Raw genomic sequence first — 22,501 nt, 5'->3', positions numbered from 1 at the left:
CAAGGAGGAACCAACAGCTGGGCAGGTAAGTTGGAGGGCTTGAGGACATAGGTGCACCTCGCTTTCTCTTCTCCAGGTCGCAGGGCGGCTGGATGCAGGGGTGTCTTTTGAGGTCGGATTTCACCTTACCGGGCCACTTGCGGTTGGGGGAGCTTCCATGCAGAGGCTGCAGGCGATGTCGGGGAGTCCTGGAGGGGTCAAACCACATTGGACTCGGACTCTGGAGCGCTGGGGGACCTCGCTGGGACCTGTGGGCCACCCGGATTCGGACCGTAGGAGTCCGGTGCAGTGGTGGTTCCAGGCATCGTCTTTCTTTGTCCTCAGCAGGCTCAGAGTCTGTCTTGGGGGTTTCTTTTGAACAGAGCTGCTGTTTACAGGAGATCCGGTCTTTGTTGAAGGCAGTCAGTCCTCCCAGGGGTTCTGGAGGTCGCTGGCTGTAGGACAAGGCGACTTTTGGCACAAAATCCCTGGATACTGCCGGTAGGGCTGGGGCCAAGTCAGTTCTTCTCTGCAGTCTCCTCTGCTGGGCGTCTTCTTTCATCCTTCTTCTTCGTACGTTGCAGCAATCTGTCTTCTTGGTTCAGTGCTGCCCCCCTAAATAGAAAATGCTACTTACCAGTATACATCTGTTCTTGGCATGTAGAGCTGCAGATTCGTACACTGTGCATTAGATCGCCATCTGGTGTTGGGCTCGGATGCTTGCACCTTGTTGTCTTGGAAGAAGTCTTTTGTAGTCACGAGATAGGTGACTCCTCCCTTGGACGATAGTACACATGGGCATCGACTCCATCCTCAGATTGCTTTTCGTCATGATGGTAAATGATGGAGTCAGTAAGAAATAGAAAAGATGTCCATGTGAATGTATCTAATTAAGATGATACTGGAACGGATACAGGTACTGGGGAGGCGGGTGGGCGTGTACGAATCTGCAGCACTACATGCCAAGAACAGATGCATACTGGTAAGTAGCATTTTCCGTTTGAGGCATAGGAGCTGCAGATCGTACACTGTGCATAGACTGTACAGCAGTGTCTCCCCTAGCGGTGGTCACCTGTATCCGTTGCAGTGGTTTGAAAAAGTGTTTTAAGAACAGCCTGGCCTACGGAAGCTTGTTGTTTAGCCTGCACGTCGACACAGTAGTGTTTGGTGAAGATGTGCATTGTAGACCATGTTGCTGCTTTACATATGTCATCTAAGGGGATATTCCCTAAGAATGCCATGGAAGCCCCTAGTTTGCGTGTTGAATTTGCTCTAGGAGGAATTGTTAATGTGCGTTTAGACTTTTGGTAGCATATTTGAATACATTTTACTATCCACCTGGCAATCCCAGCTTTGGAGATGGGGTTACCCTTATGAGTTGGAGAGAAGGCCACAAACCGTTGTTTTGTTTTTCGAAAGGGCTTAGTTCTGTCGATGTAATATAGTAGTGCTCTTTTAACATCTAGCGTGTGAAGGGCTCTCTCTGCTACTGAATCTGGGTTTTGGAAAAACACCGGTAACTCAACTGATTAGTTTAGATGAAAGGCAGAGATGACTTTGGGAAGGAATGTTGGATTTGTTCTGAGAACCACCTTGTTACGATGTATTTGTAAGAATGGTTATGGTTAAAGCCTGAATCTAACTTACTCTCCTGAGAGAGGTAACTGCGACAAGGAAAGCTACTTTCCATGTGAGGAATTGAAGTTCACATTTATGTAGAGGTTCAAATGGGGGACCCATGAGCCTGGTAAGAACAATGTTTAAATTCCACATCAGAGAGGGTGGTATTCTGGGAGGAATTATTCTGTTAAGGTCCTCCATAAACGCCTTAATTGCAAGGCACTATTTTGTAAATAAGCTGCAAGTGCTGCGAGATGTAACCTTATGGATGAATATGCCAGATTACATCTTTGCAAGTGTAACAAGTAGCAAATGATGTCCTGGATGGAAGCATCCAGCGGATCAATATGATTGTTGTTGCAGTAGATGACAAATCTTTTCCATTTTGCTGCATAGCAAGCTCTAGTAGTTGGAGGTCTGGCTTGTGTAATAATATGCATACAGTCCGGCGGACGGTTACGATAACCGAACTCTAGGACTTCAGAAGCCAGATTGCTAAATTCAGCTGACCTGGGTCAGGGTGTCTTTTCTCTCCATGGTTCTGCGTTAGCAATGTTGGGGAGAGGCGTAGTTTTTGGTGTGGAACTACTGAGAGTTCCAACAAGGTCGTGAACCAAATTTGACATGCCCATGTGGGATCCACCAGGATCATTTTGAGAGACTGTTGTTTGAGCTTGCGTACTACTAGGGGAATCAGTGGGAGTGGCATAAAAGCGTACGTAAATCTGCCTGACCAATTCATCCATATCCGTAGCCTTTGGATAAAGGGTGTGGAAACCTGGTGGCGAAGGTTGGGCATTTTGCGTTTGTGTGGCGAACAGATCTATTTCTGGTTGACCCCACAACTGAAAAAATGGTTGTCATGTTGTCCTTCCGGACTAGGACAATCTTGTGTTGTAGATGTAGTTGGAATGATTTGAGTGCTAGGAATATTGCTAGTAATTCTAGGTGATTGATATGGAGCACTTTTTGTTGAGTGGTTCGTTTTCCTTGAATTGTATGTTTTAGGAGATTGGCTCCCCAACCGGTGAGTGATGCGTCTGCTGTTAGCACTATCTGTGGAACTGGCTTGAGGAACGGCCGCCCTTTGGACAGGTTTTGTATGTTCCACCACTGCAGAGTGATGTGTGCGGCCGTCCACTAACACCAGACTTGTTCGTTGTCCTTGGGCCTGGTTCTACTGACGTGCTAGGCATACCTGTAAGCTGCGCATTTGAAGTCTTGCATGAGGTACAATAACTATGCAAGAGGCCATCATTCCTATGAGTTGCATGAATACTCTTGCTGGGAGGGAGTGCTGTTGTTGAAATCTGGCAACTAGGCCTTGCATACTGGCTATCCTGGCTGGAGTGGGATATGCCAGAGCTCTGGAGGTGTCTATTGTGGCCCCTAGATACTGATGTATGTGGGAGGGCTGGAGATGTGACTTGGTGTAGTTTATTGTGAATCCCAAGTTGTGTAGCAGCTGGATGGTTTGATAAGTGTGATGAACACACTGTTTTTGTGACTTGGCTTTTTATCAGCCAGTCGTCGAGGTATGGAAAGACATGGATTTGTTGTCTTCTAAGGTGTGCTGCTACCACCACCAGACATTTTGTGAACACTCTGGGCGCAGTGGTAACCCCGAATGGAAGGACTGAATTGGTAGTGTTGTCCGTCCACCATGAATCTTAGATATTTCCTGTAAGCGGGGTGAACGGGAATATGAAAGTAGGCATCCTTGAGATCTAATGTGGCAAGGAAATCGCCTCGTTGAAGTAGTGGAAGAACCTGTTGAAGAGTGATCATGTGTAAATGATCTGAGTGTATGTAAAGATTGAGCGGTCTGAGGTCGAGTATTGGCCTGAGGGTGCCGTCCTTTTGGGGATTAGGAAATATAGCGAGTAAACCCCTGTTCCTTGATGCTGTAAGGGAACTGGTTCTATCGCTTGCTTTTGAAGCAGTGAGAGAACCTCCTGTTTTAAGAGCGTGAGATGATGTGTGGACATTGGACGCTGTTTGGGTGGTATGGTGGGTGGGGTTACTGTAAGTTCCAGGCAGTAACCATACTGGATAATTCGTCTTACCCACTTGTCTGTTGTAATGGAGTTCCAGACAGGCAGGAATTGTGACAGTCTTCCCCCGACCGGAGTGGAATTGTCTTGGGGGAGTGGAGGGAAGTCACTGTTTAGTAGTGGTGGAGGTCCGGGTGTTATTGTTACCTCGGCCTCTTCCTTTGTTGTTATTTTCCCTGTATCCTCCTCTAAATTATCCTCTATTGTGGGATGTTTCTGTTGTATTTTTGTAAGAAGTGGAGGTAGTGTGTTCCCATGTTTTTGGATCCTCCTCTATAAAAGGAGCGACGAAAGGAACCACGTGTGGATGGAGACTGTAACGCTCCCATGGACTTAGCAGTCTTTGTGTCCTTTTTAATTTTTTCCAGGGTGTTGTCTACAGTAGGTCCAAAGAGTTGTTCTTGATTGAACGGCTGGTTGAGGATGGTTGTTTGTACCTCTTGTTTAAAGCCTGAAATGCATAGCCAGGCATGTCGTCTGAGCAGCACACTATTGTTAATGGACCTAGAGGCTGTGTCGGCTACATCAAGGGCAAACTTGATTGAGGCATTGGTAATTAATTTGCCTTCCTGAATCAAGTCATTTGCCTGAGTCTTGTACTGATCAGGCAAGTGTTGGAGTAGGGTTTCTAGTCTGTCATAGTGAGCCCTATCATACCTCGTAAGTAATGCTTGGGTATTAGCTATGCGCCTGTGATTGGCTACTTGGGAGACAACTCTTTTGCCAGAGGCATCTAGCAGCTTAGATTCCTTGTCCGTAGGTGGTGCGTCACCGGAGGTTTGTGAGTTGGCGCGTTTTCTAGCGTTAGACACTACTAGTGAGTCTAGGGGTAGCTGCCCTCGGATGTAGGCGGGATCGTCGGGGGCAGGTTTGTATTTTTTTAATCAATCCTAGGATTGAGAATTCTAGTTCTCACTGGGTCCTTGAATATATCTGGGGCATGTTTAATGACCCCTTTGAGCATTGGCAGTATTTGTACAGATTTTTGCGACTGTTCAAAGTGTCTAGGAGGAAATCCTCCTCTGCCGGGTCTGAATACATGTGAATGCCATGATAAATAGCAGCTCTGTTAACCAACTGCCCAAATCCAATATGGTCATCTGGGGGAGATGGTTTTGTTGGATATGGCTGGGGATCTGGGAAGTCTGGGGGATCTATTGGGTCTTCATAATCGTCCCAGTCATCCTGAGGCGTGTCCGTATCATTGTCAGGGTCAGTGAATGGGTCATTGTTGCCCCCCTCCCTCTACGTCATCATCCTGTGGTGGTGGTGTATTTGGAAGTGGTGTGGCTGTGGAGGAGATAGGTTTAGGAGGAAGAACAGGAGTAGGAAGAACAGGAGTAGAAAGAACAGGAGAAGAGGGTCTTATAGGTGAAGTGGCACAGTCTTTTTTCTTCAGAAGGCCCTGCAGGAGTGTCTGTTGTGTCCAGCTTCCTCTTCTTTTGTGGCACAGCGGCCACATGTCCTGTTTTAGGGTCGATATGCAATTTTATCTGTCTTGGATCTACGGGATGAGGTCGAAAAAGTTCTTCCTTCTCGACAACCGCTTTCGGTGCCGACTTTTTCGGGTCCGAGCGGGGTGAGTTTTGTGCTCCAAGGCCTTGGGAGATGTTTTAAAGTCCTTTGGCTTGGCTATGGAGACTGAAATCTTCTTCGGTTCCGAAGGCTTTGGTTTTGGATCCGAAGGTTTTTCTTTCAGCGTCGAGGTGGTCGGAGCCAATTTATTTTTGGGAGTGGGGTGGTCACTTGGTTTCGGTGCCGAAGGCGTTTTTGGGACGGGGATATGCGGTTTACTCGGTTCCAAGCTACTGGAAGACTTTTTCTTTATCTTCGGAGCCGAGCCCAAAGGCGGGGCTTCTGAAGTCCGTTTTTGGTCGCGACTGGGGCCAACAGGCAAAGTCTTGACCAGGGCCTTCTTTTTCTGGGGTGGAGTGGGGGTAGGGGCAATTGTACTCACTCGTTGACCAGGTATGATGTGGTCATCTGAGTTGTCTGCTTCGGACACGATTTCGAGGTCTTCGGAATCTTCTTCTGGGACATCTGGGCCTTCATCGAAGATGTCCGCTGGTGCCGGAGCTGCTTTCTGTGCCATGATGTGTCATCGGGCCCGACGATCACGGATGGTCTTTTTCGATTGAAAAGAGGCGCAAGCCTGGCAATTGTTCTCGTCGTGTTCTGGCGAGAGACACAGGTTAAAGACCTTGTGATGGTCACTGTGTGGGAATTTAGCTCCACACTGGGGGCATTTTTTAAATGGAGTCCTTTCCATGAGCTGTAGGCCCGACGGCGTGGATGGGCCCAACGGCCCGCATCGACCACCGGAATCGAGTTGTTGAGTTGCGCGTCGAAGATCACGCGATCGATAACAATACCAGAGAGTTTGCACGTCGAAAAGTTTGAAAAGGAATATGCTACTTACCAGTATGCATCTGTTCTTGGCATGTAGAGCTGCAGATCTACACACTTGTACATAGATCGCCATCTGGTGTTGGGCCCGGATGTTTGCAGTTTGTTTTTCCTCTTGGAAAGTCTTTGGAAGTCACAAGGTCGGTGACTCCTTCTTTGGATCGTATTGCGCATGGGCTTCAGCTCCATCCTCAGATTGTTTTTCGCCAGCAGGGAAAGATGGAGCGTAGTAATAACAGTGAAGATGCCCATGTGTGTGTTATCTATATAAGATAAACTGGAACAGATACAGGTAGCCGGGGAGGCGGGTGGGCGTGTGTAGATCTGCAGCTCTACATGCCAAGAACAGATGCATACTGGTAAGTAGCATATTCCGTTCGAGGCATATGAGCTGCAGATTACACACTTTTGCATAGATTATTATAGCGGTACCCACCGTTAGCGCGACCACCGGTATCTGTTGCAGTGGTTTGAAATAATGTTTTGAGTACAGCCTGGCCCACACTAGCTTGTTGCTTAGTTTGCACATCTACACAATAGTGTTTGGTGAAAGTGTGCGGTGTTGACCATGTAGCTGCTTTGCAGATATCATCTAATGGGATGTTTCCTAGAAAAGTCATTGAAGCCCCTATTTTACGTGTAGAATGGGCTTTAGGGGGAACGGATAGCGTTCGTTTTGCTTTATGGTAGCAAATCTGAATGCATTTAACAATCCACCTAGCTATCCCCGACTTGGAGATGGGGTTGCCCTTGTGTGGTGGAGAGAAAGAGACAAACAGTTGTTTGTTCTTACGGAAAGGTTGTGTTCTCTCGATGTAGTAGAGTAAGGCTCGTTTGACATCTAGTGTGTGTAGAGCTCTTTCTGCAACAGTTTGTGGTTGCAAGAAGAATACTGGTAGTTCTACAGATTGGTTTAGGTGAAAAGGAGAAATGACTTTAGGGAGGAATTTTGGGTTGGTACGGAGAACAACTTTGTTATGGTGCATTTGTAGAAAAGGTTCTTGAATGGTAAATGCTTGATTCTCACTGACCCTTCTGAGGGAAGTGATTGCTACTAGAAAAGCGGTTTCCCAGGTTAAAAATTGGAGTTCACATTTGTGCAATGGTTCGAAGGGAGGCCCCATTAGTCTGGTGAGAACGATATTTAGGTTCCACACAGGTGAGGGTGGCACTCTGGGGGGAATTATTCTTTTAAGGCCGTCCATGAAGGCTTTAATGGCAGGTACTCTAAAGAGTGATAGATGTTGCCTGTTTTGTAGATAAGTTGCTATAGCTGCGAGGTGTAGTCGAATGGACGTATAGGCTAGATTACACCTTTGTAGGTGGAGTAAGTAGCCTATGATGTGTTGAATGGAGACGTCTAGGGGATTGATGGTGTTGTTGTGACAATAGACAAAAAAACGTTTCCACTTGGCGGCGTAGCACGCTCTAGTGGTGGGTCGTCTAGCTTCCTTGATGACGTTCATACAGTCAGGGGGAAGATTTAGATAACCGAATTCTAGGACTTCAGGAGCCAGATCGCAAGGTTGAGCTGAGCTGGGTCCGGGTGTCTGAACTCTCCATGGTTCTGGGTTAAGAGGTGTGGAGAGAGGCGTAATTTTTGGTGCGGTACTACAGATAGTTCCAGCAGTGTGGTGTACCACGGTTGTCTGGCCCAAGTTGGAGCTACTAGGATTAGTGTGAGGGAGTGTTGCTGTAGTTTGCGCACCACAAGTGGAATGAGTGGGAGAGGCGGAAAAGCATACGCAAATCTGCCTGACCAGTTCATCCATATCGCATTTCCTTTGGACAATGGGTGTGGATATCTGGCGGCGAAGCTTGGGCATTTGGTGTTTTCTTGGGTGGCGAAGAGGTCTATCTGTGGATGCCCCCACATCTGAAAGTACGGGTGTAGAACTTGTGGGTGGAGTTCCCACTCGTGGATTTGTTGTGTTTGTCTGCTGAGCAGATCTGCCATAGTGTTTTGAACTCCTGGGACATGCTGAGCTAGGAGAAAGATTTTCTGGGGTATGGCCCATCTCCATATGCTCTGTGCTAGCTGAGAGAGCTGTGGAGAGTGTGTGCCGCCTTGTTTTTGAATATAGTACATGGCTGTCATGTTGTCTGTGCGGATTAGGACTGCCTTGCCTGAAATCTGTGTTTGAAAAGATTTTAGGGCTAAGAAGATTGCTAGTAACTCCAGATGGTTGATGTGGAGTAACTTTTGTTGAGGTGTCCATGTGCCCTGCACGGTGAGATGTAATAGATGAGCCCCCCAGCCGGAGAGCGATGCGTCTGTGGTTAGTACTATCTGGGGAACCGGGTCCAGGAACGGTCGACCTGTGGAAAGGTTTGTGGTGGTCCACCACTGCAGAGAGCGATGGGTGCGACCGTCTCCCAACACCAGATCTGTTAATTGACCCTGGGCCTGGTTCCATTGGCGCGCTAAGCACTCTTGGAGAGGACGCATCTGGAGTCTTGCGTGAGGTACTATGAAGATGCAAGAGGCGATCATCCCTATTAGTTGCATAAACACCCGAGCTGGAAGGGAGTGTTGTGCTATGAATTTTGCGCGTAGAGCCTGAATGCTTGCAATCCTGGCAGAATTGGGGTAGGCGAACACTTTTGAGGTGTCTATAGTGGCACCTAGATATTGTTTTATGTGGGATGGTTGTAGATGGGACTTTTCGCGGTTTACCGTGAAGCCTAGCTGGTGAAGTAGCTGGATCGTGGTGTGTGTGTGTTGTACACACGGATTGTATGAACTGGCTTTTATCAACTAGTCGTCTAGGTATGGGAAGACATGAATGTGTTGTCTTCGCAGATGTGCTGCCACCACTGCTAGGCACTTGGTGAATACTCGTGGTGCGGTTGTGACTCCGAACGGGAGCACTTTGAATTGGTAGTGTTGGCCTTCCACTACGAATCTGAGGTACTTCCTGTGAGCGTTGTGCACTGGAATGTGGAAATAAGCGTCTTTTAGGTCCAAAGTTGTGAGGAAGTCGTTTTGGGAAAGCAGCGGAAGTACCTGCTGAAGCGTCACCATATGAAAATTATCTGAGTGTATGTATTTGTTTAGGGGCCGAAGGTCTAGGATGGGCAGTAGAGTCTCGTCCCTTTTTGGTATGAGAAAATATAGGGAGTAGACCCCCATATTTTGTTGGTTGGTAGGAACGTGTTCTATTGCCTTTTTGTCTAGGAGGGAGATTACCTCCTGCTTGAGTAGCAGTAGATGTTCTGGTGACAATGGGCGTTGTCTGGGTGGAATGTTTGGGGGGGTAGATATTAGTTCTAGGCAGTAGCCTGACCGAATTATTTGTGTTACCCATTTGTCCGAGGTGATGGTAGTCCAGACCGGAAGGAAATGTTGGAGTCTGCCCCCGACCGGAGTGGGATGGTCTGGGGGAAGTGCAGGAAGTCATTGGGTAGGCGCGGTGGCAGAGCGGGCGGTGTTTGTTTTGCCTCTGTCTTTGTTATTGTTGCCCCTGAATGAAGTGGAAGCGGTGTCTGAGGAGTAGCCTCTGGATGTGCTCCGAAAGGAAGAGCGGCGAAAGGAGCGTCTGGGAGGGTGAGATTGTAAGGCTCCCATGGAATTTGCCGTGTCAGTGTCCTTTTTCATTTTCTCTAGGGCGTCATCAACTTTTGGGCCAAACAAATGTTCCTGGTCAAAGGGATGGTTGAGGTTGGAGGCTTGTACCTCCGGTTTAAAACCTGATATCCTTAGCCAGGCATGGCGACGGAAGAGGACACTAGTATTGATGTCCCTAGAGGCTGTGTCTGCTGCATCTAAGGCACAACGTATGGAGGTATTAGTAATTGTTTTGCCCTCCTGAATTAGCTCATTGGCCCTAGCTTTGTTGTTTATCAGGGAGATGGTGCATTATGGCTTCAAACTCGTCATAATGGGCCCTGTCATACCTCGCTAGTAGTGCTTGTGTATTGGCGATAAGCCATATATTGGCCGCTTGAGATGCAGTACGCTTGCCTGATGCGTCCAAGAGTTTAGACTCTTTGTCAGGTGGTGGTGCGTCGCCTGGGAGTTAGCCCTTTTACGTGCTGTGGATACTACCAGGGAATCTAGTGGCGCTGGCCCTCTGATGTAGGAGGGATCTGTTGGGGCAGCTTTATACTTCTTTTCAATGTGCGGGTTAATGACCCTGGCCCTGACTGGGTCCTTAAAGATATCCGGCGCATGTTTTATAACACCTTTAAGTATAGGCAATATGGAGGTGGTCCTATGTGTGGTGTCAAATGTATCTAGGAGGAAATCCTCCTCCACTGGGTCGGTATGTAAATCTACCCCATGGTAGTGTGCCGCCCTTTGCAGTAAATGGTTGAACCCCAAAGAGTCTTCTGGTGGAGAAGGTCTGGAAGGGTAAAGATCGTCTTGTGGGACTTTAGGGATATCAGGGATATTATAATCGTCCCATGGGTCTGGGGATCCGGTGGGAGTGGGGTCCCCTGTAGGTATATCTTGGGGCACATCCCCTAAGTCATCATATGGATCCCCTTGATCATCATCATCCGGGGATGGGGTCGGGGAACGATGAGGTGTGGGTGGAGAAGGTGGAGGAGGTGGAGGAGGGGAAGGTAGAGGAGGTGGTGGAGGTGCGGAAGGTAGTCTGAAAGGGAAGGTAGCAGAGTCCTTCCTTTTTGGAGGTGGAGGCGGAGCAGGTTTCTCTAACTGTCTCTTTTTGATAGAGAGCATCAAATGTCCAGTTTTGGGATCCTTAGTTAGTGTTTTTTGTAAAGGATCCGGTGAGAATAGTTCTGGAGAGGTTGGTTGGTCCGTCGGCGCCAAGGGCGTCGGGGCCGTTGGTTTCTTAGGTTTGTCGGTGCTGGTTCGTTGTTTGGAATCATGCTTGGAAAGCTCTGATTGTTTAGTAGGCGCCGAGATGGATTTCGGCTTCGAAGTGTCGGTGCCGGTGGCCTTGTGTGCTTTTGTCGGTACCGAAGATGGGGTCAGTGCCGAGGAGCTGGGTCTCGACCCAGAGTGTTTCGGTGTGGGGCTCGGTGTCGAGATGGAGGCCGGTTTCTTTTTCGGTGCCGATGAGTGTTTAATCGGCTCTGACGGTGGGCTGGCTCGAGCCCGAGCCGCCCGAAGGCTTAATTGGCTTCTTTACCGGTCCCGAAGGTGCGGTGTGGGAAGCAGTGTCTTTGGTCTTGCTTAGGCCCGAAGGCGTGACCGAAGCCTTTTTCGGTGCCGGTGTGGGGGGGGGGGGGGGGGGGGGGGGGGGTTTGAGTAGTACTCACGACCCTCTGTGCCGGAGTGATGTCCTCCACATCTGAATCGTCGGCTTCGGATGCGCTGACGAGTCCCTCGTCGGTGTGTTGTTCTGGAGCGTCGACGCCTTCCCTGAAGATGTCATCCGGGATCGCCGTCGAGGAGTGTGCCATGGTTCTTCTGGCTCTTCGGTCCCAAATAGTTTTCTTGGACCGGAAGGATTTACACGCCAGACAGTCTCGAGCCTCGTGTTCAGGGGAGAGGCAGAGATTGCACACCTCGTGGAGATCGGTGTGGGGGAATTTGGACCCACATCGAGGGCACTTTTTAAATGGAGTCCTTTTCATTAGCCAGGACCGGAGCTTGGGTAGGCCGGAAGGCCGCCGTCGACGACTGGAACCGAAGGTGTTGCCGATGAGAGGCGCGTCAAGTGGGGAGATCGCGATCGAAACAATACCATGAATTGGGGTGAGGATTGCGCGTCGATCGTCGAACTGGAAGCTGTCCGGAACCGGAGCGTGAAGATTACATCCGAGCCCGATGGCGGAAAAAAAACAATCTGAGGATGGAGCCGAAGCCCATGCGCAATACGATCCAAAGGAGGAGTCACCGACCTCGTGACTTCCAAAGACTTTCCAAGAGGAAAAACAAACTGCAAACATCTGGGCTCAACACCAGATGGCGATCTATGCACAAGTGTGTAATCTGCAGCTCATATGCCTCGAACACAATGTTTCGAACCAGAGCATAAAAGTTACATCTGTACCCAAAGGTGGAAAAAAAACAATCTGTGGATGGAGTCGATGCCCATGCGCACTATCGTCCAAGGGAGGAGTCACCTATCTCGTGACTACAAAAGACTTCTTCCAAGACAACAACAAGGTGCAAGCATCCGAGCCCAACACCAGATGGCGATCTAATGCACAGTTTACGATCTGCAGCTCATATGCCTCGAACACTGTATTTAGGGGGCGTTTTATGGGTCTCGAGATCAGTAGCCAATGGGAGAAAGCTCCCTCCTCATGGGTCCAGAAACATGTCTTGTGGTGGCAGGCTGATGTGTACCAGTCAGGGAACCCACCAGAGGCTGGACGTTTTTCAGGGGGTATCTCTAAGATGCCCTCTGAGTGCATTTTTCATTAAATCCCACACTGGCATCAGTGTGGGTTTAATGTGCTGAGAAGTTTGATACCAAACTTCCCAGTTTTCAGTAAAGCCATTATGGCACTGAGGAGTTCGTAATAACAAATTCCCAGCACCATATACTCTTAATGGCATTACTGCACTTACAATGTCTTAGAATTGGTCTAGACACTGTAGGGGAACAGGGATCATGCACCTGTACCTTCACCACTGGTCTAGTGCACCCAGCTAGAGGGGTGGCTGACCTATGCCAGGGCAGAGGGTTGTAGGCATGGCACACAGGGTTGTGTGCCATGTCGACTCTTCACTTTGTTCTGCACCAAAACACGCGGGAGCAGAGGAGGAGGAGGGGTATGTGTGTGTGTATATATATATATATATATGTATATATATAATATACATATACATACACACTAGGGCCTCTAAGGGTGGCACAATAAGTGCTGCAGCCCTTAGAGGCCTTCCCTGGTCACAGTGCCCTTGGTATCCATGATGCCTTTTACAAGGGACTGACATGTGGCCAGAGGGTGCCAATTGGGGGTACAATGTAAAGTTCTGGGAAAGAACATAGGCCCTGGGAACCTGATTGGCAGGGACCCAGGGCACATCAAGTAAAAGTGCATCAGTAGTCTGGCAAAAAGTGGGGGAGGGGGTACTGCAACAGAAACCCAGCTTCCTACAACCCTGCTTAGACAATCGTGCGAACCCAATAACTAAACGTCTCTCTGCACCAGTTAAACTGCTGTCATGGAATATAGTAGGGCTTTGGTCCAAAGTCAAGTCCCGGGAATGGGCTATGTTTATTGATGCACACTCAATTTGTATTTTTCAAGAAACCTTGTTCATAGAGCCAGTGTACCATTCTAGATAAGCACACTTTAGCACAGTAGCAGGCAGCCGACGTCCGTGCAGGTAACATCGGTGGAGCCGTGTAATGGGGGATTCCGAGGGACGATGCTGAGGAAAAATGTATTATTTATTTAATTTTACCTTTGCATCGTCCCTTGGAACCCCCCTTTACAAGCCCCCACCGCTGTTACCTGCACGGATCGCGGCTGGTAGCAGTAACCAAAGGCAAGGGTAGACACTTAGGGGGTTTGGTAATCTGGGGAAGCACTGTTCTCACTTACAAGGTCCAAGAAATAACAGTATCTTCTCCGGATATCTTGTGTGTTACGCTAGTCTTCCCTTCCTTCGCAGCATACAGCTATAATGTCTACCTAAAGCCAGGAGGGAACTAAATTGAGTCTCCAGCCATTGAGCTACTGAATTGGCACTGGAAGTTCATGGGCTGGGACTTTAACTGCCAAATCGAACCCCTGGAAAACAGCGCAGTAGCACTCACCCAGGATGAAGACTGTCTAGTCTATTCCTAAATTGGCAATTCCACAGATTCAAAGATGGTCTATCCAGGCTGTATAATTAATGTCCAAACAATGAATCAAGGCTTATGAGCCAGGAATGGTAGGATAAGGAAGGGTAGCACAAATTTAGGTTGGCCAGCGCATTTACAGATACCACATTTGAGGTGCTTTTTTGTGATCTATCACGGTCAATTAACCAGAACACCACCAGTAGTGTAGATAGAACTGTTCTTTTAGGTCCTGATGAATTGCCGCTAGATCATCCTGACACATAGGTAAACATGTCGACCACATGAAGTTGAGCGCGAGATTCGGACGCATCATATCAGGAGTGTGCCACCTTTTTAGCCAGGTTGGAAGCCATATTCATTAAAATTATTCTGTTTGGACTTCAATTTCCTTTTAACCTTTGCACGGTCCATTGACCATCACTTAGCACATCTACACCTTTAGGTCCCTCACATCCAAGGCACCAAACAGCAAGGAATAAAAGATCTCCGCCAAACTGCCCCTCATAGGGAGCCCGCCAGGTATTGCAGCGCCGACCTGACGAGGAGCAAGCCCTATGATGAAGCATGACACCCAGCTGGCTGGGTGTGTGAGGGCCCTAATTCTGTAAGGAGGGATCCCCCTTTTCCTCCACCATTAAGGGATAATATTACCTTGACGGCTGACCTCGCGCCCCCTGTCCTGTTAGGAACTGCATACCTTCTTCTGTTTTGACTTCGATTGGGCATGTATGCTGGACCTCGACAAAGCCCTTAGTCCCCCATTTGGTTTAATGAGCACACATTTAACCGCATCTCTGGCACCAGCCTTATCAATTACATATTGGTGGACGAAAGAGTCTTGCCTTTTATAATGGACATGGCAGTATAAACCACGAATGATAGTTACCATAACGCTCTGGTCCTTGACATAGAGCTCCCTGAAGGCAGTGAGAGGGTAACTGTTGATGATCCTTTTGACCGCAGGTTGCAAATCTCTATCAACATGCGTAGAGTGAATTGGTCCACCTTGGAAAATTCACAAGAACTTATTGGAGAAGCTTACAATCTAGTCGCCTGCAATATTGTGGAGTTCCTCGCACTTGAGAAGGACACAGAACAGGGTCCATTTACATAGAGTTAGTATCATCAATAATAAACTCTATGCAAGATTAAAGAAATGTTTTATGTGGCAACCAGGAGGACATTCAGGAGAATGACCCGCCAGTCCTGGTGTATTAAAACTTGTTAGGTGGCAAGGTCTGCTCTCATGTCTGCTGTCCACCAAAAAGATAGAGGGGCAATAAAAAGTCAGATGGGAGGCATATAAGAAATCCATGAAAACTGCTAAGCAAGAGTGGGAAAAGGGGAAGTAGGAAGGCCTGTTGGACGCAGAAACCAGCGTGCCTTCTGGAACCTGGTCTCATTAGGTAACAAAGAGGAATTTTGTCTGATCGAGAATAATGTCCCAGCGGCACACTGGGTTGTCCACTTCTCCAGTCTCTATGCTGCAAAGGGAGCTGAGAGTATTACCCCAATCAGTCAGGAAGTTAGCAATTCAGCTGAGGGGGGTTGAGGAAGCGACACTCGAAAGAGCGTACCGATGTCGCGAACAGTAGAACGTACCAATTTTGCTAACAGAAGTGAGATCTGCAATCACTAATATAGTCCCAAACAAAGCCCCCGGGCCCGACAAAATTCCAGGGGACCTGTATCTGGTAGAAATTGAGATTTAGAGCACTTATTTTGAATCATTATTCAATTATATTATGTTCTTTAAGTCTTTAAATTTCAACAAATATTTGGGAAAATGGTGGCACTGGGAGGTGGCAGACTTTACGTTGCATTCGTTGACCTGTGATCAGTGTTTGACCTGGTGCCCAGACCAATGCTATGGCAGGTCTTGGTAGATATGGGCATTTCCAAAGATCTCTTGACCATCATAATATACTTACATAGTCCCAACCTATGTCCAAGTCCGTTGTGAACAATTGGGTGAGTTCACAGAACCATTCTCTGTTAGCAGAGGGGTAAGGCAGGGTTGTGTCCTAGCCCAAACTCTTTCCACACTCTATGTTAATGGTTTAATATCTCTCTTGACTCAATGTGATGGAGATGCTACTAGTGTGGCTAACATTAAGGCTCTTGCTTTAATGTTTGCCAATGACATTTTATTACTATCAAAATCACATATGGGGCTACCGGTGTTATTACACCGCTTTGAGAACTTTAGCACATTGAGGGGCCTAGAAATAAATGTGACTAAAACCAAACACATGGTCTTAAATCCCTGCCATTCCACCAGACCTAACCCCAAGCTCCTGGGCGTCCCCTGGAACGTGTACACACCTTTGACTATCTTGGGCTGCACTTACAGAACAGCAAGACTGGCAGTGCAACTTAGATAAGTGCAGGCTTAAATTGAAGCAAAACATTGGGGTTCTGACTAGAACTTTGTACAGATTACATTTCTATCCAATCTATCCAGCGATCCAAATCTATAAACAGCAGGCTTTAGGAGCAGCTCTCGATGGTGTGGAGCTATGGGGTCATGAGGATATGGACAAACTGCTAGCTGTGAAGAACTGCTTTTTACGTCAACTGACGGGTATACCAACCAGCACACTGGCCAATCTCTAAGGAGGTGGAGTCAGACCGAGCATCCTGGCGCTACCTCCAGGATGCTCCGTTTGAGCGTTCGTGCGCTTTACAAGTACAGATTTCATTAATTCATACAAACATTGATGTACAATTACGTGAATTGGCACAGCTACATTTTCAGTCACCTCTGAAATATTAGGGTTTGTAAATTTAATGATTTAGCACACTGCAAGAACCATAAATAAATGCTGGCTGTTACGGGGGGTTTAGACCTTTTTAACAACCAGGAACATGTCTACAGAAATCTGGCACTCTCAAACTATTCCTCTTGCATGCTTCAGAGGACCCTTCTCTATTGCTTCCTCATTGCCTTCTGATTTTGCACAGTACAGCAACATTTGCTCTCCATTGGGCATTTGGTAACATTGCATTAGCTTGCAGTAACACACAAATGGCTCTAATAATATTGACAAGGACCCGTTTGAAGAGTCTAGCCAAGATTTACTAACAGTTTGCACTGGGCTTATGTCGCAAAAGTGATGCAAATCCAGCACAAAGTGGTGGGATTTATTTTCCAATGCAAACCGCACTTTGTTTTGGAAGGTTGCCTAAGTAGCTTTATGCCCTACTTTGCATCAATGGGACTAGTCATAGCTGGGACAAGGGCATTGTCATGCAACCATCCATGGGTTTTAAGGCAAATCCCATTCTACTAACATTGGTAAAAAGGCATTTGCAGCAAATAATAATGCCTCTTTGTGGCAAGCATAACAGTAAAGCATGTGTGTTGCACTGTACAGTTTAACATGCATACAAAGTGAGAAAAGTATAAAAAGAATAGTTTTTGGACTAGAAGGGTGCCCTTCCAGTGCAAATCATGTGCATAACAGAATGCACATACACTCACACACTTGAATCATACCGCTTGGGTGAATGGATTGGCAAATGGCAGCATAAGGGTGCCAGGGTTGGGGCAGAGAACAGAAGCATGACATCTTAGTAGATTTGATGCTGTTTTCCTCTAACCCTTGACGCAATGCAGCACAGTAACTTTCGTTACTGAGCTGCTTTACGCTAAAACGTAGTAAATCTGTCCCTGTGTCTTAACCCAAGCAGCAAAGGTTGGTTCTGCTAGTCAAAAACTAGCTCCTATATTTCAAATATCAGTGTTGGCAAATACCACTGCTACACACTTTATGAAGACCCCTGGATCGGTGGTAACCCCAAATGGGAACACTTTGAAGTTGTAATGATGACCACTTACAGTAAAGCGGAGATACAGCAGGTGGGCGGGATGGGCAGGAATGTGAAAGTAGACATTCTTCAGGTCTAACGGTGACAGATGTAATCGCCTTCTTATAGCAGAGGTATTATATCCTGAAGGGTTGTCATGTGGATATGTTCTGACACGATGTTTTGGTTGAGGGGCCCCATGTCCAAGACTGGCCTGAGAGAGCAGTCCTTCCTGGGAATGAGTTAGTAAAGAGAGTAGAAGTCACCTTATCCCAGTGGTGAGTGCCACTCTTTCTATAGCTCCTTTGTGGAGAAGTGCCTGGACATCTTCATCTAGAAGGCTCTGCTGCGGGGCTGTGTGAGTATCTGTGGCAAACCACCGCAAGTAACCACTGATCCAATATGATTATTTTTTTCCCCAGTGATAGAGGAAATGCTGCAGTCTTCCCTGACAGGTAAAATGTTACCCCAGGAGGGGAGGGGATTAGCGGGTGGAATGAAGCAGGCCAAGTCAGTGCTTAGTGGTGGAGTGAGAGTTAGAGTTAACTGTACTTACTACCTTGAGTGGAACCTTCAGTCGACAACCACTAGTTCTGGAGGTTGGTGAAGCATCTTCTGCCCTCCCTTCTTCCTCAGCATTAGAGATGCTGGAGGAGACTGCCTCTGGGGTAGGTGGCAGGTGCTGCGGAATACTGGAAGGACGGTGGCTTCACCTTCCTTGGCGCCAAACAGTCTTGCTCAACGAAGATGTGAAGCATGTCAGCGATGACTGCGATGCATTTTGCAGTGCACCCAACACCTCTCCCTCTGTAACAGTAGTGTTTTTTCAACCAGAAGACAAGGCTAGCTACACATGAGGCGTTGTCATTGTCCAAGGAAGGGTAGAGGCTACAAACCTCCTAATGGTCCGACCACTGGAACCGGAGGCAGTATCGGCAGGGCATCCATTCAATTACCCTGTGAGGATCTGCATTCTCTAGTGCTGAAGGTTGATTGAAAAGGGCACATGGCCCCCAGCATTCAGGGATTCGATATGTAGGCATTAGTCTCCAATGGGTGACGGCGAAGGAAAGGCAGAGACAAAGGGTTTTCCAAATCTGCATGTTGAGGATTTACCGCGTGGACCCTAGAAAAGCTTGAGAGAACATGTCAAGTCTTGCAGCCCTGTCAGTATATATCCGAACCTGATGGCAGAAAACAAAAATCTAACATGTAGTCGGTGTCCATGCGCATTGCCCACTAAGGGTGAAGCGACAGTGCATCCAGTGACTCAAAGCCTTCTCTGAAGAAAAACAACTTGCAAACGTCCGGGCTGACCACTATATGGAAAGAGTGAGCATAGCATGAGTATCTATATCAACAGCTACTACAAACGTGTTTTTGTAGTAATTGATCAAGGCATGTGCTATGCAAATACTCGCAGTAACATAAATAAGAAATATTCATACATTTTTGCCACATGTTTTATTTGATGCCATCTATGATTCGATATTATTTGAAGAGTTTGTTTCATACAATAATAGAAGGGCAAGACGGATCTAAAATAATATTTGACTAGGACTCCACATTTTGAGATTAGTGCATGTTTCACTTACCAGGGTCATTGTGTGAATGAGGAACCACAAACACCTGCAGAGGTTCAGTGTCCCACTCATGGGGGTCATAAGTGATATCAAATCCTTGCTTCCACACACCACCATCGACATTGTCAAACGGCACCTCTGAGTATACATCCAGCATCTGTGAGATAAGTAACATTCAAGAAGAAATTAGGATTTCAGGTGAGGGATCAAGCCTCACAAATAAATAAGGTCAGTGTGAGGAACACTAAAACTGGAAACGAAAAGAGATTGAAAGCTGGCATATTGTCTCCAGGCCCTTCACATCGCTTTACACTCAGAGATGGCAGCTTCAGGAGTTCAGAACTTTGGTGTCAAATAGTGATAAGGAGAACAGATGTACACTGGAGAAATCTGACTTTGGCAATAGGTGGAAACTTCTGTCGACTGATGGGTGGGCTATAGCTATTTGACTGAAGACATTAATTTCAGAAGCGGCACTGGCAAATGGAGGAGAAAGCGTCAGAGGCCTGATACGAATAGGTGGAATCCTTATGCAAATCAGGCCCACCCGGCTGATATGTGGCTCCATACACCAAATTACTATTACAGCTGACTTAATGAAGAAAATGGCCACATGTAGAGGATGTGGAGTGTGTTTGGCACCAGTGGGTCTCCCTGTAACCCAATGGTGTTTATAATGCTTTGCTGTTTACGATCAACTGTTAGGAAGAGAGGCTCAAAGACACATTCACCATTAACTTCAAAAAATGCTACTCATCAACAATGGATGATTTTGGCTTGCATGGAACCACAGAAATTCCATGGTATTAACAAGGTATTTTAGATCTCCATTGGTTTCTAAACAAATACATAAAAAAGGTTGAAATCAGCAGAAAGTAAGCTTACACGCACACAGTTTTTAAGAAACCTTTTTCTCTCAAACTATAGATTGGTTATGTTTTAAAAGTAGGCTTCGGTTTCAGGTTCGCCCAGACTTTAGTCTTTAAGACCTCTGGATGCACCTCTTTCCACTAAGAAACAGTAGTGAACATTTTACATTTAATGTGAGTTTCATTATAACGCCCTTTGAAATCAAGGTATCCAACCTTAAAGAGTTACAATATGCTCAGGATTCTTCGAAATTGAAATATCTGCCGATTAGAGAATGTCTGTGAAATAATGGCTGCTTCGAGAATGGTGTATCTGATGAAAACATTACATGCATGGCTAAACAAGACATGATGATAACAAGCATTGGCATTGCCAATAGGTCTCGCTTTTGGGACCTTGTAAGTGTTTAGCACCGCGTCTGTTGTGCAGCATGATTAAAAAAGCTAATTTTTAGAAAAGTGTCGATGTGGCCTGGGCTAATACATTTTTTATATGAATAAAAAAATAAACAAATGGAGGAGTGGATTAAGGAAGAGGCATATGAGAAAAGGAAGTGGGTGGGGAGAGGACGGGTGCATTTTCTTGGGACGGGAGGGGTTTGCACACTGAAATGGTAATGTACATGCAGCAAGTATGTTAAGAGTAGTTTTGAAAGAAAGCAGCATAAAAAATCTATTTTAGAGTACACCACGTTTACGATGCCAGCATTTACCAAGGAAATCACATCGGCAATAGTTACAGTAATTGATTAAATTATAGATTGTTTTCTTGAACTAGCCAGTAAACAAAAACAAGACAAAAGCATTAGGCTCACCCCTGACAGAGACAGACAGACAGACAGACAGACCCACACACAACACAAAGACACAAAAAAGCACAGATACAAACATGTACACACAAGGAAACGCCCCTGCTTCCCCCTAGCCTCAGAGAAGCTGTACTGTTCCATCCCTCCCAGTTTAAACACAGTGCCTCTTCGGACAGAAAGGATGACGGTCTAGAACAGGAAGGAAGTGGCTATAAAAGGGCAGGGAAACCAAGAATGGCCCATTTTGATTGGCTGTCACAGAAACCTTTTGTTGGCCGGCTCTCCAATTATAATCTATTCTCTATTATAGCCCTTACCCCACCCATAGCCAATGGGACTGGGAGCGAGTTAAAGTGGCTGCCTGGTAGCATCACATGAGAGGCTGTATGGGTTCTGGCTGATACCGTGGTCACCGGTGGATGAAACAACCATTCTCCCTCCGGAACTGGTAGCTGCAAATAGGGTAGGTGGAGGCAACTGGGTTAGGATAGTAGGTACGGCGTAGGCGGAACATAGAAAGGGGAAGAGGATAAGAGACATGTACCCAGCTGAGGTATATTAACAGCCATTGCGGTTCTTTTGATGAATGTGACCCGGGGGAAATGCAACCCTTTTTAGGTCTCGCTAGCATAAGGCTGCGCGCATGCGCAGTCTCGCTGCCGGGATTTAATGTTTATGGGATTTTTTAGAAAGAAGCATTAAGCCCCGCCCCTCTTTCCCATTGGCCGGCATCACCGTTTATGGTAAAAGGCTGCCAGCCATTGGGAAAGAGGTGCTGGTGACGTTTTCGCTTGGCTTTTTGAGCTGTCCCATTTGGCCTCGCCTGCCTTCCTTCTGCTGCAAAAGGTTTCTTATCTTTATGGGGCCAAACACATGGCCCCATAAAGAAAAGAAACCTTTTAGCAGACGAGGCCACGTCAGAAAAAGCCAAACGGAAACGTCATGGCGAGCGCTTGTTAAAGTCCTTGCAGAGCAGAGCCCAGAGATCAGTGGCAGAAAGGGACTCGCTGTTCTTCAGCAGCGAGTGCAGGAAGTGTAAGGGAGGAACCCCGGCAACCTCCAACAGGTAAAGAGACATTTGTTAATCTCAGGTCGTGTATTCTTCAGCGTGACTCGGGCACACCCTAGAATTATTATTAGTATTATTTTTTGTTAGCATTTGTAAATTTTGCCAACCACGTCATTATGACTCCAAAGGACGGTACATTTCGGGTCATCCCGTTTATCCAACTCAATGTGCTCGATCATTTGCTTATCTTGACAAAGTTTCTAAAGTCACTTTACCTGAAACGTGAAATCAAAAGAGAGAAATATTCTGTTTTAAAATGTTACCCTTTTTTTTTTAACCGAGCAATTAATTACATTCAAGAAGGAAGAATGATGTAATTATAAAGTGGAAAAAGACGGGACGGGAACTCCCAGGCACCTTTTGCAAGAGTACGCCCCTCCCTTTCTCACCGCCTCTTAAGCATTGCAAGCCCCGGTGCTCCCGTCTTCAGTGGCTGCGCAGAGCTCTGACTGGAAGCCGCGCTCCCCAGCCATGGCCAGGACCTCTCTCTTCGCGCTCGCTGCTCTCTTCTTGGCCGTTTGCCCGGCGCCCTTCTCTGTGGCCTACCCAGATGTTATTTTTAGAAATATTAGTACTTGTGA

The 22,501-nt window shown here is 47.0% G+C and overlaps 1 protein-coding gene across 6 annotated transcripts in view; it reads right to left on the bottom strand.

The window, feature by feature from the left end:
* Positions 1–22,501, bottom strand: part of MAN2A2 (mannosidase alpha class 2A member 2) — a 658,091-nt gene that overhangs the window by 562,822 nt on the left and 72,768 nt on the right. For all 6 annotated transcript variants that reach the window (XM_085644368.1, XM_085644371.1, XM_085644369.1 and 3 more), the window contains one exon: positions 19,186–19,330. In XM_085644368.1, coding sequence (XP_085500494.1) covers positions 19,186–19,330 — 145 coding nt within the window. The remainder of the gene's footprint in view (positions 1–19,185; positions 19,331–22,501) is intronic.

Source organism: Triturus cristatus, chromosome 3_1, assembly GCF_964204655.1.
Source record: "Triturus cristatus chromosome 3_1, aTriCri1.1, whole genome shotgun sequence".
Lineage (NCBI taxonomy): Eukaryota > Metazoa > Chordata > Amphibia > Caudata > Salamandridae > Triturus > Triturus cristatus.
This window is presented reverse-complemented; position numbering and strand designations above follow the sequence as displayed.